Source organism: Hippoglossus hippoglossus, chromosome 9 (assembly GCF_009819705.1).
Source record: "Hippoglossus hippoglossus isolate fHipHip1 chromosome 9, fHipHip1.pri, whole genome shotgun sequence".
NCBI classification, from domain to species: Eukaryota; Metazoa; Chordata; class Actinopteri; order Pleuronectiformes; family Pleuronectidae; genus Hippoglossus; species Hippoglossus hippoglossus.
In genome coordinates this window covers 1,096,607-1,118,233 of record NC_047159.1, presented here as the reverse complement: position 1 = coordinate 1,118,233, position 21,627 = coordinate 1,096,607, and the positions used below count along the sequence as shown (strand labels likewise).

General features: G+C 41.5%; 1 protein-coding gene across 3 annotated transcripts in view; it reads right to left on the bottom strand.

The window, feature by feature from the left end:
* The window catches only part of prdm6 (PR domain containing 6), a 56,571-nt gene that overhangs the window by 32,606 nt on the left and 2,338 nt on the right, over nt 1–21,627 (bottom strand). For all 3 annotated transcript variants that reach the window (XM_034596795.1, XM_034596793.1, XM_034596792.1), the window contains exons 2-5: nt 21,611–21,627; nt 14,357–14,505; nt 13,971–14,126; nt 2,697–2,824 (exon numbers count right to left, since the gene is read on the bottom strand). The exon at nt 21,611–21,627 is cut by the window's right edge and continues 709 nt beyond it. In XM_034596795.1, the coding sequence (XP_034452686.1) occupies nt 2,697–2,824; nt 13,971–14,126; nt 14,357–14,505; nt 21,611–21,627 (450 nt within the window). The remainder of the gene's footprint in view (nt 1–2,696; nt 2,825–13,970; nt 14,127–14,356; nt 14,506–21,610) is intronic.

Below are 21,627 nucleotides of genomic sequence, written 5' to 3'. Positions count from 1 at the left end.
AATGTTCTGGAGGTTCTGCCAGAGTGAGTCCATGTGAGGAGACAGCAGGACAATGTGTGGAAGCTTCCCAGAGAGCGACGTGTTGATGAGGTTTCTAACGCGTGACGGACGTGAAACTGGAAGAACACAAACATCTCAGGATGAAGAAGAGGAGCCGTACACGTAGAAGACGAAGACGTCAACTTGGAAACACGAGGAGGTTCCAGAGCTTTCGGTGATGAGGGCCGACGCCAGTGTGGACGAGCTAAGCTCTGAACTGTATTGGTCCACATCAGCAGGTGCATGTGTCCGCGCTGCTGACACCCGGTGGCCGGAGGGATTATGTTTCCAGGTTGTCTGACTTTGAACAAAACATCTCGAGAGCGATTCGACTAAATTTCTCCAGATTTGGTACAAACGTTCAGTCGGACTGGAAGATGAACTGATTATAATTTGGTGGTTGAAGGACAGAAGTGAAGGTCTGAAGGACGAGGAACCTGAACATGTATTCCCTCCGGCCACCGGCTGTCGCTGGGGAGGAAACAGTAAAAGCTCAGAAACACTGAGGGAACTGACAAATGATCTGATGTAACTTCAGATGGGATTTATATCAACGACTCATCACAGTCACGATTAACACGACTTTATTTTTACTGTCAAAGCGAATCTGAAAGGAAACGAAGAGAAATAAACAGAGAGAATGAGAATTTGAGAAGAGGAACAATAATTAAAGGAGAAAAAGACAAATAGACTGAAAAATTAGAGCGGAGAAAAAAGAAGAAAAAGTAAAAGAATGAAGAGGAGGAGGAGGAGGAGGAGGAGGAGGAGGAGGAGGAGGAGGAGGAGAGAGGGAAACTCTCAACTGAATGACATGATGCTTATTTAATGAGGAGACCCCGCCAAAGTAAAATACCAAGACGTAGGAAATTAAAGGTTGAAACAAAAGAAAGACTGAAAGAGAAACAAAGAGATTCAAATGGAGGAAAAGAGAAGTAGAGGAATAAAGAGAGATGAAAGACAGAGGAGGATATTTAACAGTTTTAGTGTTTATGATGGTTCTGTTATTATATATATATAACTACAGTAGTACTGAAGTGGTCGTTTGCAGAGCAGCTACAGACTTGGTCCAGTGACACCGACAAAAAAAATCATCTCATGTACGTAAACATGAACGGATGCTGATCAATGACTGGAAACAAAGATGGACGACTTGTCTCCACTTCCTCCAGAAAAGAAGCTAAAACACGATGACGTCATCTGGAGTCTGTACTGTAATCTGTACAGTAGTGATCGTGGTATCCATGTTAGCAGATGGGACATGGACCAAACTGAAGAATCGAAGTAAACGTTAAATAAACGTTTTGGAAGGAAGTGGAAACGTGTCATCGATGTTTATTTACAGTCAATAAAATCCAAGTCATACGTGATGCGGAATAATTTCATATTTCAGAAATAAATGAAGAATTTCAGGAAAGAATAAAAAAAGATTCATGTTGTGATGGTTTTGGCCAAAACATGAAAAACTGACACACACACGAACTCATAAGAGCGTAAAATGATTTGATTTCCTTTTTGGTAGAATCGAGTCCAAGATTGTTGAAGAGTTCGAGGAGAGAAGGTGTGTGTGTGTGTGTGTGTGTGTGTGTGTGTGTGTGTGTGTGTGTGTGTGTGTGTGTGTGTGTGTGTGTGTGTGTGTGTGTGTATGTGTGTGTGTATGTGTGTGTGTCTGTTTTAATAATCCTTTCCACACCAGGGGAGGGGCGGGGTGGTGCCGGACCCATGTGAAAACACACCCGGGTGGGACCGGTCCATAAATCAAACTTACCCAATGACCTCCCCGGATTAAAAGAGAAGTGGGGAGGTGCTTGTACGTATTTAAAACAAATGTATGTGTTTAATACACACACGCTGCTGCAGGCAGGCGGGGCCGGGTTATAAATCAAACACATCCAAGGGCTCTCAGGTATGAAAAATAAAGCCCCCCGCCGCCGAGCAGCTGCTCAGCAGGAGGCCGTCAGACCTGTGATCTTCTGTTTTCATACAAAGCAAAACTCCTTTTATTATCAGCTTTTAACTAAAAACAACCAAGGACCAGTGTGAGGTTATAAATCTGACAGAGAAAACATCTTATCCTGTTTAATAAAGTGTCTACACGAGAATAATCTAAAATAATCCTGCTGATAAAGACTCACAAAGACAAGCCGCCATTTCAGTTTGACCTCTGAGAGGAAAATCACTTCACAAGTTATTACATCATCATTTAACAGATTAACAAGTCCGAGCATCCGTCAGAAACTTAAAGTTCAATCAGAGAAGGACACATCTCAATACTTCTGTTCTTCATTGATTCAAACACAGACTGTGGAGAACATTAAACGTGAAGCCAGCGTAGAGGAGCCTGGAGCTTTAGTTCTGTGTAATGACCAGCAGGGGGCGACTCCACTGGTTGTTTTAGAGACGTTTATAAAGCAGCTACAGAGACGGACGTGTTCACAGGTTCTTGCCTCCGGTTCAATCGATGTTCAGACGAGACTAAGTTATAAAAGTCGAGAGGTGCACGACAGCAGAAATGATGCTGAAGGTGTTCTTGAGGTTTCGTGTTCACAAAAACAGACATAAACCCTCCGGCCACCAGGTGTCACCGAGTCATAAAAACATCGTGATATGTTTGTTGTCCAGGCCGAGTGAAGAGTGCGTGTGTTCTCTGAAGTTCTCACCTGTACTGGACGACCATCATGTTCTGCTCCCCACAGTGTCGGGCACAGCGGATGTACCTCATCCAGCTGGATTTACTGGGATCATTACCATCGATAAAGTGCTGCAACGTTCCCTCTGTGTCGTAGATCTGCAACACAAATATCAGGCTTTAAGTGAGAGAGAAGTGACCTCCTGCACATCTGTCGTGACCTCCTGCACATCTGTCGTGACCTCCTGCACATCTGTCGTGACCTCCTGCACATCTGTCGAGCACAGAGGCTGGAAGCTTCTCATCCATCTAACAGCAGTAACATCAGATGAGATTAAAACTTAATTCAAGTGGGTTCAGGAAATGAAGATGAATCACGAGTATTTATTTAGATTTATTTATAAACTGTACGTGATATTGTGGTAAAGTAAAATCTGCACATCTTTATAGATTCATAACAACAGGTGTTTCTGGAGTTTCCTGCAGAATGAATCTTTGTGTCTTCACTCGCAGCTTCAACAGAAAGAAATAACGGTTAATTTGAAATGTTTCAAACAAACCGTGGCAACAAATCAGAAGCCTCTTATCCTCCGTCAGGCCTGTTGGGTGTTAAACGTTACACAAACCTGATTTACACCTTGTTAAAAGCCTCGCGGCACCGGCTGCCAGCGTCTGCGCCATAACAACAGGTTCAGACGTCTAAAAATACTTTTTCACAGCAGCAGTGGAACCGAAGACATGAAACATAAACCAAACACGTCTGTGATTAAAGATACAAAGAGGAAGAGGAGACGTTATTACTCTCCACACTTCTCTTAGTTATTAAGTTCTACTTGTGGTGGAAACAGTAAGAAAACACGTGTGTGTCCGTGTGTCTGTGTGTGTGTGTGTGTGTGTGTGTCTGCATTGAGGAGGTGTTGAGGTTGTGTATAAGGTGATGACCTGAGCCAATAGCTGCTCTTCTCTGTCGTCCACATGATCAATGGTGTCGAAGACTCATCTGTTATCGTCTGAATGTCCATTAGTGTGTGTGTGTGTGTGTGTGTGTGTGTGTGTGTGTGTGTGTGTGTGTGTGTGTGTGTGTGTTTGTGTCTGTGTCTGTCTGTATATCAGTGTGTGTGTGTGTCTGTATATCAGTGTGTGTCTGTGTCTGTATATCAGTGTGTGTGTGTGTGTGTTTCTACAGAATCTTGTGCTCTTATGTCTCTGTGTTTAAATTCTAATCCGAACGCTTCTCACACATTTGATCATTTACGTTCACAGGAATGTTGATGCTTTGCTAAAATATCTTCTGAAATTATCACTTAAATTTCTCGATTTCCAAGTTTTTTTAAACAAATTTTGCTCAAAGGTTTGTTGTCAGTGTCGGTCCGAGCCTCCGATGTTCAGCAGCTGTGATGATGTGTGTAACAGTTTGTGAGCATGTGTGTGTTCATGTGCAGCAGCTGAATGTGTGTGACCTGACGTTCAGTAAAACTTCAGCAGCAGCTGCTTCGCAGCTCCATGTCGTTCTGTCAGTGACGTTTTCGTCGCCTCTGTTTATCGAATCCATCGCCACAAAATTCCATCCGTGAGACAAACGGCCGAATTCAACACGTTGTTTAGTTCAACAGTTAAAAAACGTTGCAAACACAGTCGAGCCGCCGGCGTCAGCTTCGGTTTCTAAAAATGAAATGAATCACCAGCGTTTGAGTTTCAGTTTGTCTCAGACGTTGGTCACACACTGAGACACACGTCACACCGGCTGCTGCTGCTGCAGGAGACAGGACGCTGTTCAGAGGTCGTTTACGACTGATGAGGCTGATCTGTAGTTTGGATTATTGATGAATCCGATGATTATTGTTCTGTAAAACATCAGGTTGGAAAATAGTGAAAAATTGATTGACTCGTTTTTAATTCGATCATCTGGTTGGTCCCTCTTCTTCTTCAGTGGTGTAATTGCCTCTGTTTGGAGAATAAGCGCCACCTACTGCTCATCTTAATAAACTCCAATTACTCCCAATATCCAAACATTAATGGTGATCAGATGGAAACTCGTCTGATGTGTCTGATGTTGATCTGAAACATCCGTCTCATGATAGAAGCTTCATGTTCAATCCACTGTTCAGACTGAGTCTGTGGATTCAAATCTGTTATTTCTGACTGACGACTGTCAGGGAGCGATCTGCACAACCTCACCCAACAGCGTGTGGGTCTCTGTGTGTGTGTGGGTCTGTGTGTGTGTGTGTGTTTGTGTGTGTGTGTGTGTGTGTCAGAAAGTGTGTCTGAAATTGACTGACAGTGTTTTGACCTTTTGACCTTATTAAAGAGAGTAAATGTTGTTCTTGTCTGAACTGAGCACACGCTCAAGAGATACCCTGAGTGTGTGTGTGTATGTGTGTGTGTCTGTCTGTGTATGTGTGTGTGTGTGTGTAGACAGGAATGTGGTTCAGTTATCAGTGAAAAACACTTAAATGCAGCTCTGAACCAACACTGGCATGTAAATGGCTGCTGCGCCTTCAGAGGACGACGTGTGTTTGACAAGTGTGTGTGTGTTTATCGCTGTGTGTGTTTGTGTGTGTGTGTGTGTGTGTGTGTGTGTGTGTGTGTGTGTGTGTGTGTGTGTGTGTGTAAGCTGTGAGATATCATGTCTGAAGGTGTGATGACACTTTATTTCTGTCACACACAGAAACATGAAGAAGTTCAGAGTTTAGATTGAAGATGTTTGTTTCAAATATTCAAAAACTTTATGTGAATCAGTTTTTATTCTAGTTTTTAATAAATAGTAATAATAAATGTTCATTGATTCAATCCAGTAAAAACCCTGAATAAAGCAGCAGGACAGGACTCCGGTTAGGACTCAGGACACAGGACACAGGACTCAGGACAGGACTCAGGACAGGACTCAGGACAGGACTCAGGACGGGATTCAGGTTAGGACACAGGACACAGGACACAGGACACAGGACACAGGACTTAGGTCTCAGGACAGGACACAGGAGGGTTCACTGAGTTCAGCCTGAGGTGAATCTGAGATATTAGCTGGTGTGGTGGATTCGGGCGCTCGTGGTAACGTCCAACATTCAGGACTCGGGAAGCAGCTGCGTCCATGAGTCACAGCAGATGGTGGAGAAATCAAATTTATCAGAGAAGGACGGAGAAAATCAGAGGCTCTAACAAGGATAATGTGTTTTTTAGGGTTTCTTGTAACAATAATGTTTTTGTCTGGCAAACAAATATCAGATATCACATGTTGGAGCTTTCCACCAGCACATGGACACATGCACATTTCAAACCAGTCCCCACTTGTTGCACCATGACACCATCAGCTGCGAATAAATAACCTGATCATCTCTGAATAATCTTAATAGACAAAAACAGACTTATTTATCTTATAAAGCTCAAAAACACGATAGATTCAGGTTCATGTCCCCGTCCAAACAGATCACGTGTGTTCGGAAGATGTTTAGTGACGAGTCAGAAGAGAAAAGTCCGACTGTCAGTCACTTCTTCTTCTTCTTCTTCTTCTTCTTCTTCTTCTTCTTCTTCTCTATACAGAGCTCTGTCGTCTTCTCTCTTCTTCTTCTTCAGTCCAAATACAGTAAAACTGTTCCTGAGAGCCGATCAATGCTCGCACGCTTCTGTTCTACAGCTAATCAATGAGACTCCACTAATTCTACTGTTATCTGCTGTCTTCATCAGCCTCCTCCTGTTCTCCCTCCTCCTCCTCATGTCCTGTTCCTAATCTCACTCTTCCTCCTCCAGCAGGTGTTGGACAAAACTCACTGAAGAAGTGATGTCATGAGAACTGAATGGGATTTCTTGTTGTGGTTTTTTGCCGAGGTATCGAATTGGGTATCGAGAATGGTGGAAATTTCATGTTATCGGTATCGACTACTACATTTTTAAAATAGTGACATCTCTACACTGGAGCTGTTACAGGATTGTAAAATGAGATTATTCGCAGACATCATGTGCAGATGACAGATTCGAGATCAGTCCTCGTCTGCTCGATGAAGATCTCCCTTCTGTCATCCTTCCTTCTTTCTCTCCAACTCTTCCTCTTTAAAGAAAACACACAGTCGGCTCTCCATCATCTGATTCTTCTCCTCGTTGTCATCCAGGACGTGTAGTCCTCTCTGACCACAGAATGTGTTAGTTGACTTGCCAGCTCAAATGAAAGGAAGGTTAAATAAGAGCTCACTCATCCCGTCTCTGACGAGCTGCTGTTCGGTCCTGTGCTCGTTCAGTTTTCTTAAGCACAGCCTGTCTTTGACGAGTTCATTTTTCAGCTGCAAGCCTCATAAACCGTGCTGCCATCACCACTGCCACCGCCGCCGCTGCCGGCGTGCCCAAGAGCAACAGTCTGGACCTCCGCATACATACGTCTGAGACGCTTCATCAGCTGAAACAGTGTTTTCAGCGAGCAGCGCGCCATCGCCATAAATCAGAGGGGTAATAATCGTTCAGAGAGACGGATAATATTTAGATAACCGACCCTGATTCACCTCAACGTCTGGAGGCAGAGCTGCTGCTTTCTCACACAACAAGGACCAACAGGGAGAAGCAGCAGAGCGTGAAGGACCAACACCACGGTGCCGCCATTACCCAGAGGGCCGAGGAACCAACATTACCCAGAGGACCAAGGTGCCGCCATTACCCAGAGGGCCGAGGAACCAACATTACCCAGAGGACCAAGGTGCCGCCATTACCCAGAGGGCCGAGGAACCAACATTACCCAGAGGACCAAGGTGCCGCCATTACCCAGAGGGCCGAGGTACCGCCATTACCCAGAGGACCGAGGTACCGCCATTACCCAGAGGACCGAGGTACCGCCATTACCCAGAGGACCGAGGTACCGCCAATGCCCAGAGGACCGAGGAACCGCCATTACCCAGAGGACCGAGGAACCAACATTACCCAGAGGACCGAGGAACCGCCATTACCCAGAGGACCGAGGAACCAACATTACCCAGAGGACCGAGGTACCGCCATTACCCAGAGGACTGAGGTACCAACATTACCCAGAGGGCCGAGGAACCAACATTACCCAGAGGACCGAGGAACCGCCATTACCCAGAGGACCGAGGAACCAACATTACCCAGAGGACCGAGGTACCGCCATTACCCAGAGGACTGAGGTACCAACATTACCCAGAGGGCCGAGGAACCAACATTACCCAGAGGACCGAGGTACCAACATTACCCAGAGGACCGAGGAACCGCCATTACCCAGAGGACCGAGGAACCAACATTACCCAGAGGACCGAGGAACCAACATTACCCAGAGGACCGAGGAACCAACATTACCCAGAGGACTGAGGTACCAACATTACCCAGAGGACCGAGGTACCAACATTACCCAGAGGACCGAGGAACCAACATTACCCAGAGGACCGAGGTACCAACATTACCCAGAGGACCGAGGTACCAACATTACCCAGAGGACCGAGGTACCAACATTACCCAGAGGACCGAGGAACCAACATTACCCAGAGGACCGAGGAACCAACATTACCCAGAGGACTGAGGTACCAACATTACCCAGAGGACCGAGGAACCAACATTACCCAGAGGACCGAGGAACCAACATTACCCAGAGGACCGAGGAACCAACATTACCCAGAGGACCGAGGAACCAACATTACCCAGAGGACTGAGGAACCAACATTACCCAGACGTATGGGTATCACCAGCATCGAGGTACCAGTTCCCATCAGACCGAGGTACCCTTGCCCACAGGTCCATGGTAGTAACATCTTTAGGACGGAGGTAACACCACCTAAAGGACTCAGGAACCATCACTACTCACTCCACCCAAACTCAACCTCCCCCAAACCACCTTGTTCACCAGTGTTATCACCACATGGTTAAACGCTCCCAGCTACTGACAACTATTAATACATTTATTAACCTTAGAAAAATGTCTCAACTTTACAAAAATATGTGTTCAGTTACTATTTATTTCAGTTTATTGTTTCATAATAACTTTGTCTGTACATTTCTTCACTTCTCGTAACTTAAAATGTTCTGAATCATCTACATTTCATGATGTTGAAATGTTTCTCAGTTGAAGAAAGTGTTTTTTTTGTTTGTCACTCTAAAGGTTTAAAACATGAACTGATTCCTCGCTCTGTGTTCAGGAGAATAAAGAACGTGTTTGTAGAACGTTCTGGATAAAAAGGTCAGAAGAAGAGAAACAGAGAAGCAGGAGAAGATGCATGTCACATTTCACATGAATTAACATGTGTGTTTATGCTTTAGATCTTTTTTAACATTACATCAGAACATTTTTCTGATGAACAATATTGACTGAGCTCAGCTGACAGAAATAATAATTGAGTGTTGGTGCCCTGATGAACATTCACAGTTTGTAACCTGTGACATGAAGCTCACATGTTTTCACACTGCAGCTCGTCGCAGCGTGTGAATCCTCGTCAGCTCAGGAGAGGAAACAACCAGCGGCTGTATCACTGTGTAAAAACACTCTGATCAAACAACCTGCTGGATTATGAAGAGTCGACGCACATGTTCACACACACTCTGTGTTTTTCTACCTCCGAGGTCCTGATGGAAAACCCCACTCTTTGTTCTCGAACCCCCGTGGTTACCATGCCTACAGGGTGATGTCACACAGCGAGGGAAACGTACGAGAGGGTTTAACCAAACAGCACCGAGCTGCGGACGAAGGGGAGATCAGTCAAACCTGAAGACGCTGAACCGCAGAAGCAACATGTCGGGTCAGCTCCAGGTCTCTGATCTGTCCAACGTGTCGATTGGACCAAACAAGAAGATGAAACCAGCGATGAAGACTCTGATCAAACGTCTTAAAGGAGAGAAATTCTGTTCATGTTCAGGTTGATAGTGTAATTAGTGTTATGACTGTAAAATGTTTTCACTCTCTAATGTTCAGAATCACTGTCCTCAGACTGTCCATCGCTGCAGCTCCTCTCTTCAGCCTCTGTCGCAAACACCCCGATAAAGCTGCACTGATTGGTCAGCTGCTTCCAGATGGTTTAGGAAATGTCGGCCTCCGCACTAAGTACTGGGATTAATTAAGGGGCGTGTCAGATGAGCCACTGGGCGTGTGTTATGCAAATGTGGGACATTGTAGTGTCACATGACTCAAATGAACCAGTAAATGAAAACATGTTCCGTCATCGCCACGAACACAGACACACACACACAGACACACACACACTGTAGTTAATTTTGATCCATACACAAAACGCTCTGCTGCTACACACACTAAAGAACCACATGTGGATTAATCCGCAGATGAAATAGTCCCCAACAGCTGTTATAGGACATTTCTGAGCTTTCTTAGTAATTTCATTGACGCCGGACTCAGGACGTCTCTGATTGGCTGAGAGTCGAGCTGCCGCTAATGTTTGCTCAGCTTGTTTCTCTGAAAACTTCGGATCCAGACGTCTGACGACTAAAATCCTTCATCTGCTTCAAATATCGAGTTAAAAACCACCAAGATATAAAAAGTGAATTGTAAAAATGTGACTTCAAACTGGTTAAAAACTTTTGTCTCTTCAGACAAACACAACACTGACCTACACACAAAGAGGGTATGACGCCACCAACAGGCGACAGAATGAAGCGCACCTTTACGTTTACCACAGGTTTAAAAATATAATGTTCCAGATTAAACCTTTAACATCTTTTTATCCCTGTGAGTCTGCAGTTCTCACGTCTCTTCAGATAAAGGTGAAACTCACTGAACCGCTGCTTTTTATCACCGTGGTCGTTTCCTGCTTCGCTGAAACACAAACAACTCCAAACGAAACATCTCATTTTGACTTTAAACCATCGATGACGATCACGTAACAGAGGCGATGATGTCGATCACAGACCAGATCATAAAAACCCAGAGTCGGCCGTTAAATGATGACATCAGTCGAGCAAACATCAAGGAGCTTTAACCACAAACCACTGAAGTCGATGTGAAGTCTGACGGGGAAACGACAGGGAAACGCTGACGGACGGACGAGCACCAGCGGACAGAACCACAGACCAACAACAGTGATTCAGCTGCAGGAAGCAAACGCAGAAAATGATTTCATCTGACGCATGACGCAAACAGCCCAGATACCACCGAGCGCTTTGGAATTCTCTTAATCCTCATGTGTCCCATCGGGATCCAACACTAACAAAATATTTTGTCTCCAACTGAGCGGCTGACGTTTTCCTCTCGTCTCTGTGCCGACAGCTCGTCCAGCCTCAGATCGTCCTAAAGAAAACTCCTGTAAAACCCGAAGGTCGGAGACGGAGGACCTCGGGCGGTTCTCGTGTTTTCACTGAACATTCTTTTCAATCAAGATGACGTAGAGGTTCTGACCCAGAGGTCACGGGTTCAAACGAGGAGCCGGCCCCTCAAACACTACTGTACTTATTTCTACTACTATATTTACAATGTTTACTAATAATATAATATATATACTACTTTATCATTTACACCTGATGTAAAAGTTTGAAGTTCTGGTACGTTAACGCACATATATTTATTTCACTTCTATACTCACATTTAACATATTATTATTATTATTATTATTATTATTATTATTATTATTATTATTATTATTATTATTATTAGTGTTTTAAAGCAGTTTTTATTACTTCATCGATTAACTAAACTCTCCTTATTTTACCATTTAATAAACAGATTATACATAAACTGTATATAAAGATGAACTGAGAAGTGAAGCCAAATTGTAATATTAACATTTATTTTATATTTAATAAGTTTTACCAGCTTATTAATGTTTAATTTGATCAACAGTCAAAAATATAAAATATGATCAAACATTTTACGATGAGAAAAGCAGCAAACATCTGGAGCCAGAGCGTTGTTCTAATCTCAAACTGAAGTGACTCTGAGTTCAGATCAGAGCCGACATACGAGCTTAGAGAAAATCTGAATTATAATCAAAATGAAAATGAAATGAAGTTTGTCTTCGTGTTTCTGTCTCGTGAGTCTTCGTGATAACCTGAGAATTATTCCACCTTAAACTTCAGCTCTGATCTCAGATCAATTTGTGGAGCAGTAAAATACTGCAGCACCACAGAGATGCTCCGCCCGCTGGTGACGGCCGGCGTCTTAATTAAAACTGGCTCTTCCTGGGCGCCATGGACAACATGACACCGGCTCCCTGATTGGCTATAGGACACACATCTCTTCCTGTTTTGGGGGGCGTCAATAAGCGAGTTTAACAACCAGTGAGTTTTAATAGGATCTGTGTGTAAAGCCTCGTGGTCAATAGGCCTAATGACCGGTTTCAGCCCGGCAGCCGATAACCTGCCGATGTGAGAGTCGGGTTATCGGATCAGGATTTCTCCGGGGGGGCGAGGAATCAAAGGCTGGTTTGAGAGCCCTGGATGGTCCTGACTTCCCTCTGCAGGGTCCGGACACAACCACGGGACACAGGAAGCTCAGTCAGACTCAGTTTGGTTAAAAGGGTTTTATCTGACTGATTTACCTAAAAACAGCTGCAGAGAAAAGAAGAATTTATTTCTCCAGTCGAACCTTCACGTGTTTTTATTTCTACACCTGCACAAAGATTTATTCTATGTCACAGAACCTGTTCAGGAAAAACTGTTTTATCTCAGCACGTGTATTTATTTGTTTAAATTAAATTATCCAAATCATTTAATTAAATATGTCTCAAACTTTAATGGATGCAGCAAAAATAAAAAGAAAGACAGTTAAATACTAAGATTTAAAAAAGTGTTTAAATAAAGAAAAATTAAATCATTAGACACTGAATTGAATATTTTTGGGAAGAAATTAATTCTAATCTGTTAATAATGAATTGGTCAGATTATGCAGATGAGTCAGGACACGGCTGGAAACTCACATTTAAAATTTTATTCAAATTAAAATGTAAATATCAGAAATATATTTTAGACGTATCAGAACCACTATTGTAAAATAAAGAAATTATATTAATAATAAAAAAATGTTTGACAGTAAAGAGTAAAGTTTTAATATTGAGAAAAATATGTACAAAAGCTTAAAATAATTAAGTCATAATTTTAAGTTAGTAAAATCTTTTTCACTTTACTTTTCCAGTATTTATTTTTTATTTTATTGCCTCTGGTGTTTCCTCTTTTCAAATTTAGTAGATTAAAGATGCTGATGATTTATTTTAACATTGCAGGAATCAGAAAAACAAAGATTCTTACATGTTACATGTGTTGTTTATATATTTATTCTGTTTATTCTGAACTTGATCAGACTCTTGGATTCAGTAAAATGTGTCGCAGGTGACGAGTTGTCCTCCGACACTATGAAGCTTCAGCTGCTCGTCTGTGTCTGATTCTCTGATTCTCTGATTCTCTGATTCTCAGATTCTCAGATTCTCTGATTCTCTGATTCTCTGATTCTCTGATTCTTTGATTCTCTGATTCTCTGATTCTCTGATTCTCTGATTCTCTAATTCTCTGATTCTCTGATTCTCTGATTCTTTGATTCTCTGATTCTCTGATTCTCTGATTCTCTGATTCTCTGATTCTTTGATTCTCTGATTCTTTGATTCTCTGATTCTCTGATTCTCCTCTCGAGTCTCTGAAGTTCACGTTTAACAGCCGACGAACAAACGTGACAACAACATTAAACTTTGTGCGTCAGCCGCAGAAAGTGTAAAATCAGACAGAACTCATGTTCAGATCCGGACGCTCGCTCTTGCTGGACTTCAATGGCCGCCCCAACCCATCGCCCCCCCCGCTCCTCAACCTCTGACCCACCGCCTCACGCCCCCCCCCCCCTCCCCCCCGACGTCCTGCTGTGGTCAACAGCAGAGAGACTGATGTCCGGTCAACCGACGTCTGACTGACCTTTACCAGCTCGGCCACGGGGGACTCATCTATCTCTCCGTCTCCCAGCATCCCTCATTCTCCCCTCGTCCCCCCCCCCCTCTCCCCCACAATGCTAATGCAGCTGTTTATAACTGCCACATTGACTTTCTCCTGCCACTGTATGTAAATACAATCTGCTCTGATCAATGGGTTCACAGCTGACATGAAGTTGACCACAGACACACTCACACACACACACTGCACAAGTTGACAGAGACACACACACGACTACACAAACCTTTTGTATTTTACATCCACACAAAGACAAACACACACAGGATGAAGTTCATAAATATGACACAAGGAATAAGAATAACAGAGTGTGTGTTCCTCCTGAACAGTGAGTTTCAGGTATAAACATTGTCTCACACACACACACACACACACACACACACACACACACACACACACACACACACTCACTCACTCACTCACTCACTCACTCACTCACTCACTCACTCACCTCCCACAGGTGTCGTGTGTTCCTCATGGATCCATGCAGTTTGTCCAGCAGCAGCGGGATCCCCTGAAACGGACCGATCCAGGTTCCCTGAGGAATCCTCTGAGCCGCACAGATCCCGTAACCCAGACCTGGAACCGTGCTCGTGCACAGACACACCTGCACACACAACACACCTCCACATGAGTGCACGTTTCTCTGTGTCATTTATTTCTATGCATCACGGGTCAAGGTGAAAAACATGTGAAGAAAGAGTGAGAAAAGAGAAAATATCAGGAAAACACAAACTCTTCTGCAGAGAAGAGTTCAACGATTTCGTGTAATTTCTCTAATATTCTAAATATTACAAATCCTTATGAGTATTTACAAAAGGCAGACGCAGGCCTCACCTCTCTGGGCAGATCTCTGAGCCAATCAGGGACGTCCGGCAGGGTGACGGGAGCCGCCGAGCTGCTGGTGCCGACGAGGCGCCGCAGAGAGTGGAGGGGCCCGTGCATCGGACACTCGCCGTTCCTGTTGTCTGCACACATGTCGCAGCCTGGACACAAAGATCAGACTCACTTTCAGCTTCCATAAAAACATCCAGACAAACACAGAATGAAATATAAACCTCAGGTGATCGAACGGAAATCAAGGTTTTACGGTTTAAATCTCATGTTTATTTCCAGAGTCAATGGTTGAAATTATTATTTAAGATTCTAACAATAACAGTTTGTGATAAATGAGATTTGATTGAATATGTTTTTGTTTATTTTCTTTTATCTTTTATTGTGATATTAGTTTTTTAAGAAACTAGAACACAACTTACACACTAATACTTATATATACTTATACACACTAATATTATATATATGTATACACACTAATATTTATATATACTTATACACACTAATATTATATATATGTATACACACTAATATTTATATATACTTATACACACTAATATTTATATATACTTATACACACTAATATTATATATACGTATACACACTAATATTTATATATACTTATACACACTAATATTTATATATACTTATACACACTAATACTTTATATAAACCAACAAACATCAGAGTATAAACCTCAATTGGTCTATAATGATTTTTGTTTATGACGTCATTTACACCATGTCAGATGAATTATTGGTTCATATATGAATAGTTTCTGATCAAAATACAAATTTTAGCTTGTGTCTGTTATTTGAAGAGATGTTGGAACACACACACACACACACACACACACACACACACACGCACACGCACACACACACACGCTCACGTGATTGATTGATGATTGATTGATCACATGAGGTGAAATCATAAAGCGTGAGCAGCTCTGTCAAATTAAAGGATTATTCCGCTCTTCACCGGCTCGTTTGTAAAATTCCGACAGTGAAAAACTGAGAGTGATGAAAAAGGATCTGAGTTCTGACCACGAGGAGAAGGAAACATTTCTCCGCTGTGTTTTTCCAGGTTAAACGCGGCGAGCAGCGTTTTGCTGGGAATTAGCGAGCGTCAACATTTACCCAGAGATGCAGCCTGACAGTAATGGACGTTAATTGACTGTAGCAACATAATGAGAGATTATTATCTGGACAGAAAAGTCCCACACAGCCGAGACGCTGAGAGCAACAGGATGTTCATGTTGTCGTTGGGTTTTTAAAATGTTTTTCTCAAAATTAAATATCCGCCTCTCGACAGGGAGAAAGCTCCTTTTACACCGTGATGGATTGAGGTTAATTAAACCATATTATGCTCATTTATTAACCACAAAGTGCAGCTCAGCTTCACGGTCGAGTAAATGGGAAAAATGTAAGAGGCTGAATTCTCCTCGATCCTCGACTCTGAACTCAAACCAGAGGAGGTTTTTATTTCAGCTGAGGAGAAAACGTCTGACGCTCAAACTACATCCACCAATGACAGCAACCGTTTTAATGGAATCACTCTGAAATTATCTTTGTAGAAAGATTTAAATATGTGGACTTATGTTACCAAAATGAAACGTTTTCAAACTGTAAATAAGAAAAGAATCCTACTTTCAGGTGTGAAAGGTTCCTCAGACCAGAAGAGGTGTTCAAACTGAACCTTTTGGACCAATCACAGGAAGTAGAGACAGCATCTTCACCTCTGATGATATAATGTACTGTAATACTGTAGTACTGTGGAGTACTGTAGGACTATGGAGTAATGGAGTACTGTGGAGTACTGTAGTACTATTGAATACTGCGCCTGAAGGTGCTGATGCTGCTAGTGATACCATCATGATGTTACCATGGCAACCAGATGAAGCTTCATTCATCTTCTCCATTCAAACAGAAAGACGGACGCCATTTCCAGTTAGCGCTCTGCGGCTCGTCGCTCCGAGCTTTAGTGACGAGGTTCGTTCCCTCAATCCGAGGAGTTTTTTCCTCTCGTATTTTGATGAAACATTTTCATCTCTTCAGACGCGTCTCGTTTTAAAAGCTCAGTTTTTCTTCAGCTTCACAAACACACCAGACCCAGATCCTCCTGTACCGACTCTTTGAAGAGACACTTTCCATTTCTACGTTTGCACTCCTCCGACTCTAATCCAGTGATTTAGTGTGAAAGCACAACGCAGTTTTCTGTCCTGACTCATTAGAGCAGCTAACATGGAGAAGGTCGAGGGTCACTAACAAACTCCTGGACGTCTCTTGAACAAACCCTCACACTTCATAAAGCCTCTGGATGTTAATGGCTGTTTGTTTCCAGCACAGCTGTGAGTCCAGATGAGGACGGACCACACAGCGAGCCGCTCGCTCCCTCAACCCACAGCCGACTAAGCTGCTCTCTCTTCAGCTACTAGTTTTCATTTTACAGAAAATGTCCTGTCGTGTTCGGCCTCAGTTTTCACGATGAAGCCTCCGCACAGGAAACAGAGTCAGAGACAAGCTGGTGAAGATGTTTCCCTCCGGAGGTGGTGGAGACCAAACACAGAGATAAAACTCAGAGAACAGTAACGACACGTTGTACTGAGGAGCTACAGTTTGTTTGGAGGGTGAAGAACAGATGATGCTGCACCTTGTTTACTCCAATGAGATAAACTGTGATTAGTGAATATGGGCTAATTGGATTGATTGAGTGATTGAAGTACGTTCGGACCCAGCTCCTACAAACAGAAAGGTCATGACCTCTGTAATATTTCTGTGAATTTGAGAGATTTAATGATGGATCAAACGTTTTGGGCAAAAATGAAATAAAAGTTGCTTGTATCATTTTTTATAGATTTACAGATGTAAAGGCTTTGAAACAACATTAGGACGACAGTGTTTTAATTAAAAAAACTTTCTCTACCTCATCAATGTGATCAAAACTTTTCTGAAACACCTGATCTATAGACTCTGACACCTGCCCCCTGGTGGATTGTCCCTGCACTGCATACAGTAGTGTCCGAAGTTTTTAACGGTTCTGATAAGAAAAACATTTCAACATGAATATAGTAAAACCGTGTTGAGTCAGATATGAAACATCAGGTCTGTAACATTATTTATCTGTAAATCCTTCATCATTACTTTATATCTCATGATGTTTTATCTGCATTTTGATAAATCACAGATAAATAAGGTGCGTATGGAAATGTATGATCACAAAACCTTTTAGATTTTAGAAACATAAAGAAATTTAGTTTTTGCATTTTGGACGTTTCAGTTGGTTCGGTTCTTTTTTCAAACAGGAAACTTTCACATTTTGACTTTTGCCTTTTGAAAGAAAAAAAATTCTGTTGTGTAACTTTTTGAAATGATGCAATTACAACATTTGTTTTGTCTCTGAAATGAACATTGTTGTCCTCAGTAAATAAGGATGATTCAATTTACTTCTTAAAAATCTCCACAAACAATTAAAATAAACAACAACTCGTCACATCCTGAGGATCCAGAGTAAAAAGGAGAATGTTTTAAAATGTTCCGCTTTGACAAACACGTAATCTAATTTTCATTTAACTCAAATTAATTTCTCAACGTTAAACATGGAGGCTTGTGTGACAGATGAAAACCAACAATCACATCAGAGTGTGTGTGTGTGTGTGTGTGTGTGTGTGGGTGTAGCTGACTTTATTAAATTACAGTAAAACTGCCGGCTGACATTAACTCCAGATGCGAACTGGAAGAATTGATCTGTTTCTCATCAACCCTCAGCTGTCCCACGACTTCCTGTCGTACGTTTTACTGCTGGAACAGAATCATACGACTTTAAATTCGTTCTAATTTATTGAACATAAATAACAATATTTCAAGTCTTTTTTTTTTCCTGCTCTGTCACTAATCAGAAAAATCTGCATGTTTTCAGTTAAAGATACAGAAAAAAACTGTAAAACATTGAAAAGTGAGTTAGATTAATTTTGATTTGGATAATTTTGACTTTGCTTCATAGACAATATGTTGCATTGTGTATTGTGAAGCTTTTTAATACATTCACCACAACACATCATGTACTTTAATAAACAGCAAAACAACAGCTAACACATATTTAACACGTCACAAGTTTCGAGTCTATTATTTAAATGTAATTTGAGTTTGTAAAGGTTGAATAATTTCCATATATTAAACATTTATTAAATATTAAATAAACGTGTGAAACGTCAGTGTGGATTTGTCCGAGCTGATCGTTGAAGGATCAATCTGCTGCAAACTGACGCTTCCAACATGAGTCAGTTTCCTTCCAGAGACGTTCATTAGACGAGAACGTCCGTCTGAATCTGATGGAATCAGGAGTTTTAAATCATATCTGATTTATCTCAAACAAACCCTGTGGAATATTTAACAGATTTGATTTAAACTTTCAGCTGATTTCAGACAGAAGATGAAGTGTTGATTATTTTATAATGATCTCATTTATGAAGAGACGCCGTCCAGTTGCATTGTGGGACATGTGGGACTGTTCACACTGAGCATCTGTAGCAAACATCTGGATCCTTTAGGTTTTACACAGAAAAACATTATTCATTTAACTCAGAGGCCAAATCTTACTGTAACGGCTTCTGCAATTTACTTTCTTCATGATTTATTCACTTTATCGTATGTTCATTTATTTAAAGATACGACTTTAGAGTCAGGATGAAAGTCGACATCGTTACTAACATTTTATAAAACACAAAAACTCATCACAGACGCATCTATGGATATGAAATATGATCAAAACATGAACGTCTATTTAATCTGAGTCAAGAAATATGTGATACTTTTATAGAAAGTAAAATTAACTGAATAATAATTTACAACTGATTTCAAATATCTGTTTTAAATGAAGACGGATTAAAAAACGTTCCTTTTCAGCACTTTTTGCCTCCATATTTGTATTAATATTATTATTGGTTTAATTAATAATCTGGGTCAGAGAGTGACACACGAGGGAGTGTGTGTGTGTGTGCGTGTGTGTGTGCGTGACTGCTTTATCTACAGCACCCCCCACCCCCACCCCCACACCCCGGGAGACCTCAATAAAGCGTGTTGGGATGATAAATAGCGGGCCGGTGGCCGGTGGATCGATCCCCCCCCCCCCCCCCCTCCCCTCTCTCTCTCTCTCTCTCTCTCTCTCTCTCTCTCTCTCTCTCTCTCTTCCACAAACACAAAACTATATACAGCAATTAATTCCTGCTTGTCCCTCCATCCCTCATCGGCCCTGCCGGCGCGTATCGACGCAGATTACTGCTGATGGTCCGTTTTATCACCGCGGAATACACACACACACACACACACACACACACACACACACACACACACACACACACACACACACACACACACACACACACACACACAGAGAGAGACACACACCACACACACGCAGACACACACGCAGTGATGATGAACTCGGACGCTCAGCAGGAACCTGTTACATTCAACGTAAAGAGCAGTTATTAAATTATATTAAATTATTATTATCATTATTAAATAATGAAGCAGGTTCAGTTTAAATCAGCGTCTTCAAAGGAAAACGATCAATGAGCTGATGGACTGATAAAGACTCAACTGTTACTTTACTGAGATAAATAATACTAACAATACTACTACTAATACTAATACTAATAATAAAATACATATATTACAGGAGTGTTTTATTTTAATGATAAAAATTACAGTGACATCAACACGATTAGACACTCTACGCGCCACCATCTGTATTTTAACGTCAGAAATATTAGAAACAATTCGTAGTAAAGTTTTTAAATATAAGTTTAAAATAATCACAATAAATTCCATGAACATTAAGGAGAAAAATAACCTTATAAAATAATAGAACATTATGGAACAGAACTTTAAAACCTCTCATCCAAAAAGTCGAGTGATCATTAATTATTATTCATTATTATTATTATGAGAAAACATCAGCAGCACGTGGCGCTCAAATCAATCGATCAATAAATCAATGGAACGGACTTAAAATTCAACCTTAAATCGGTTCCGGTTGAACGGACACGAGGCTTCACGTCTTTGGTCTGCGAGTGTGTGTGCGCGCGCGCGTGTGTGTGTGTGTGTGTGTGTGTGTGTGTGTGTGTGTGTGTGTGTGTGTGTGTGAGCGTGTGTGTGGACAGATATTGACAGGGCACCGTCACGCGTAAAAGTCGCGCACACGCGCATCAGAAGAAGAAAGAGTTTGACGATAAAAAAAGAAAGAAAAAGAAAGAAAAAAGAAAAGTTAAATAAGAAAAGGCGTTTTAACGCTTCTGATTGGCTGTTTGATGTCACATATTAAATTAATAGATGTTGTTGATCCAGTGAAATTAATCATCATTAAAAATGAACCGAGTGACTTGAAGGAGCAGAAAAACTAAAACTCTTATTTAAATAGAAACCCAGTGAAGTCTGGTTGATATAAAATCTGACTTTCCCACAAACCCAACATCAAATATGACTTTTAATAAAAACCTTCACGTCTTAATAAACAGAGGGTTTGAAAACATTTAGTTTGGTATCCAAAATTTAAATGAATGGAAATTACATTTTATGATAATGTGTTTATCATAAGTGATGTGTTTTAAATTGTGATTAATCTATTTTAATTAATTTCTCACCTAATTATTTATCTTATTTATGTTATTTTCATTATTAAATAAATGTGAGGCTGCAGTTATTCATTCTTTGGAGCTTTGAATAGAAATATTTTTGTAAATCAGAGTAAATACACTCGATCAATAAACTGCACAAATAAGAAATGAAGGAACGCGAGACAATAAAATATATATGTTTGACTGTAAATGAGCTTATTCTTAATTATTATGAAATAATAATAATTAATTATCAGGAATCTACTGAGAACTGCCGACCAAGAATATTAAACAAATAATAATAAAGCAGAGACAAAAAGCTGGAGGTCAAAGTCTCCGCTGACACACACACACACACACACACACACACACACACACACACACACACACACACACACACACACACAGTCTGTAACTCAGTGAGAACCTCACACACGTGTTAAACAAACCACACGTATGTAAACACAACTTGAGGCTCAGAGGCTCAGACACTGTGAGGCCTCGTTTCACGTTTTTAACTTCTACTGAAGTCATGAAATCCTCCTCACAACCTGAACAGTGACAGGGGTGTGTGTGTGTGTGTGTGTGTGTGTGTGTGTGTGTGTGTGTGTGTGTGTGTGTGTGTGTGTGTGTGTACGTACGGTTGTTGACCTCTCCT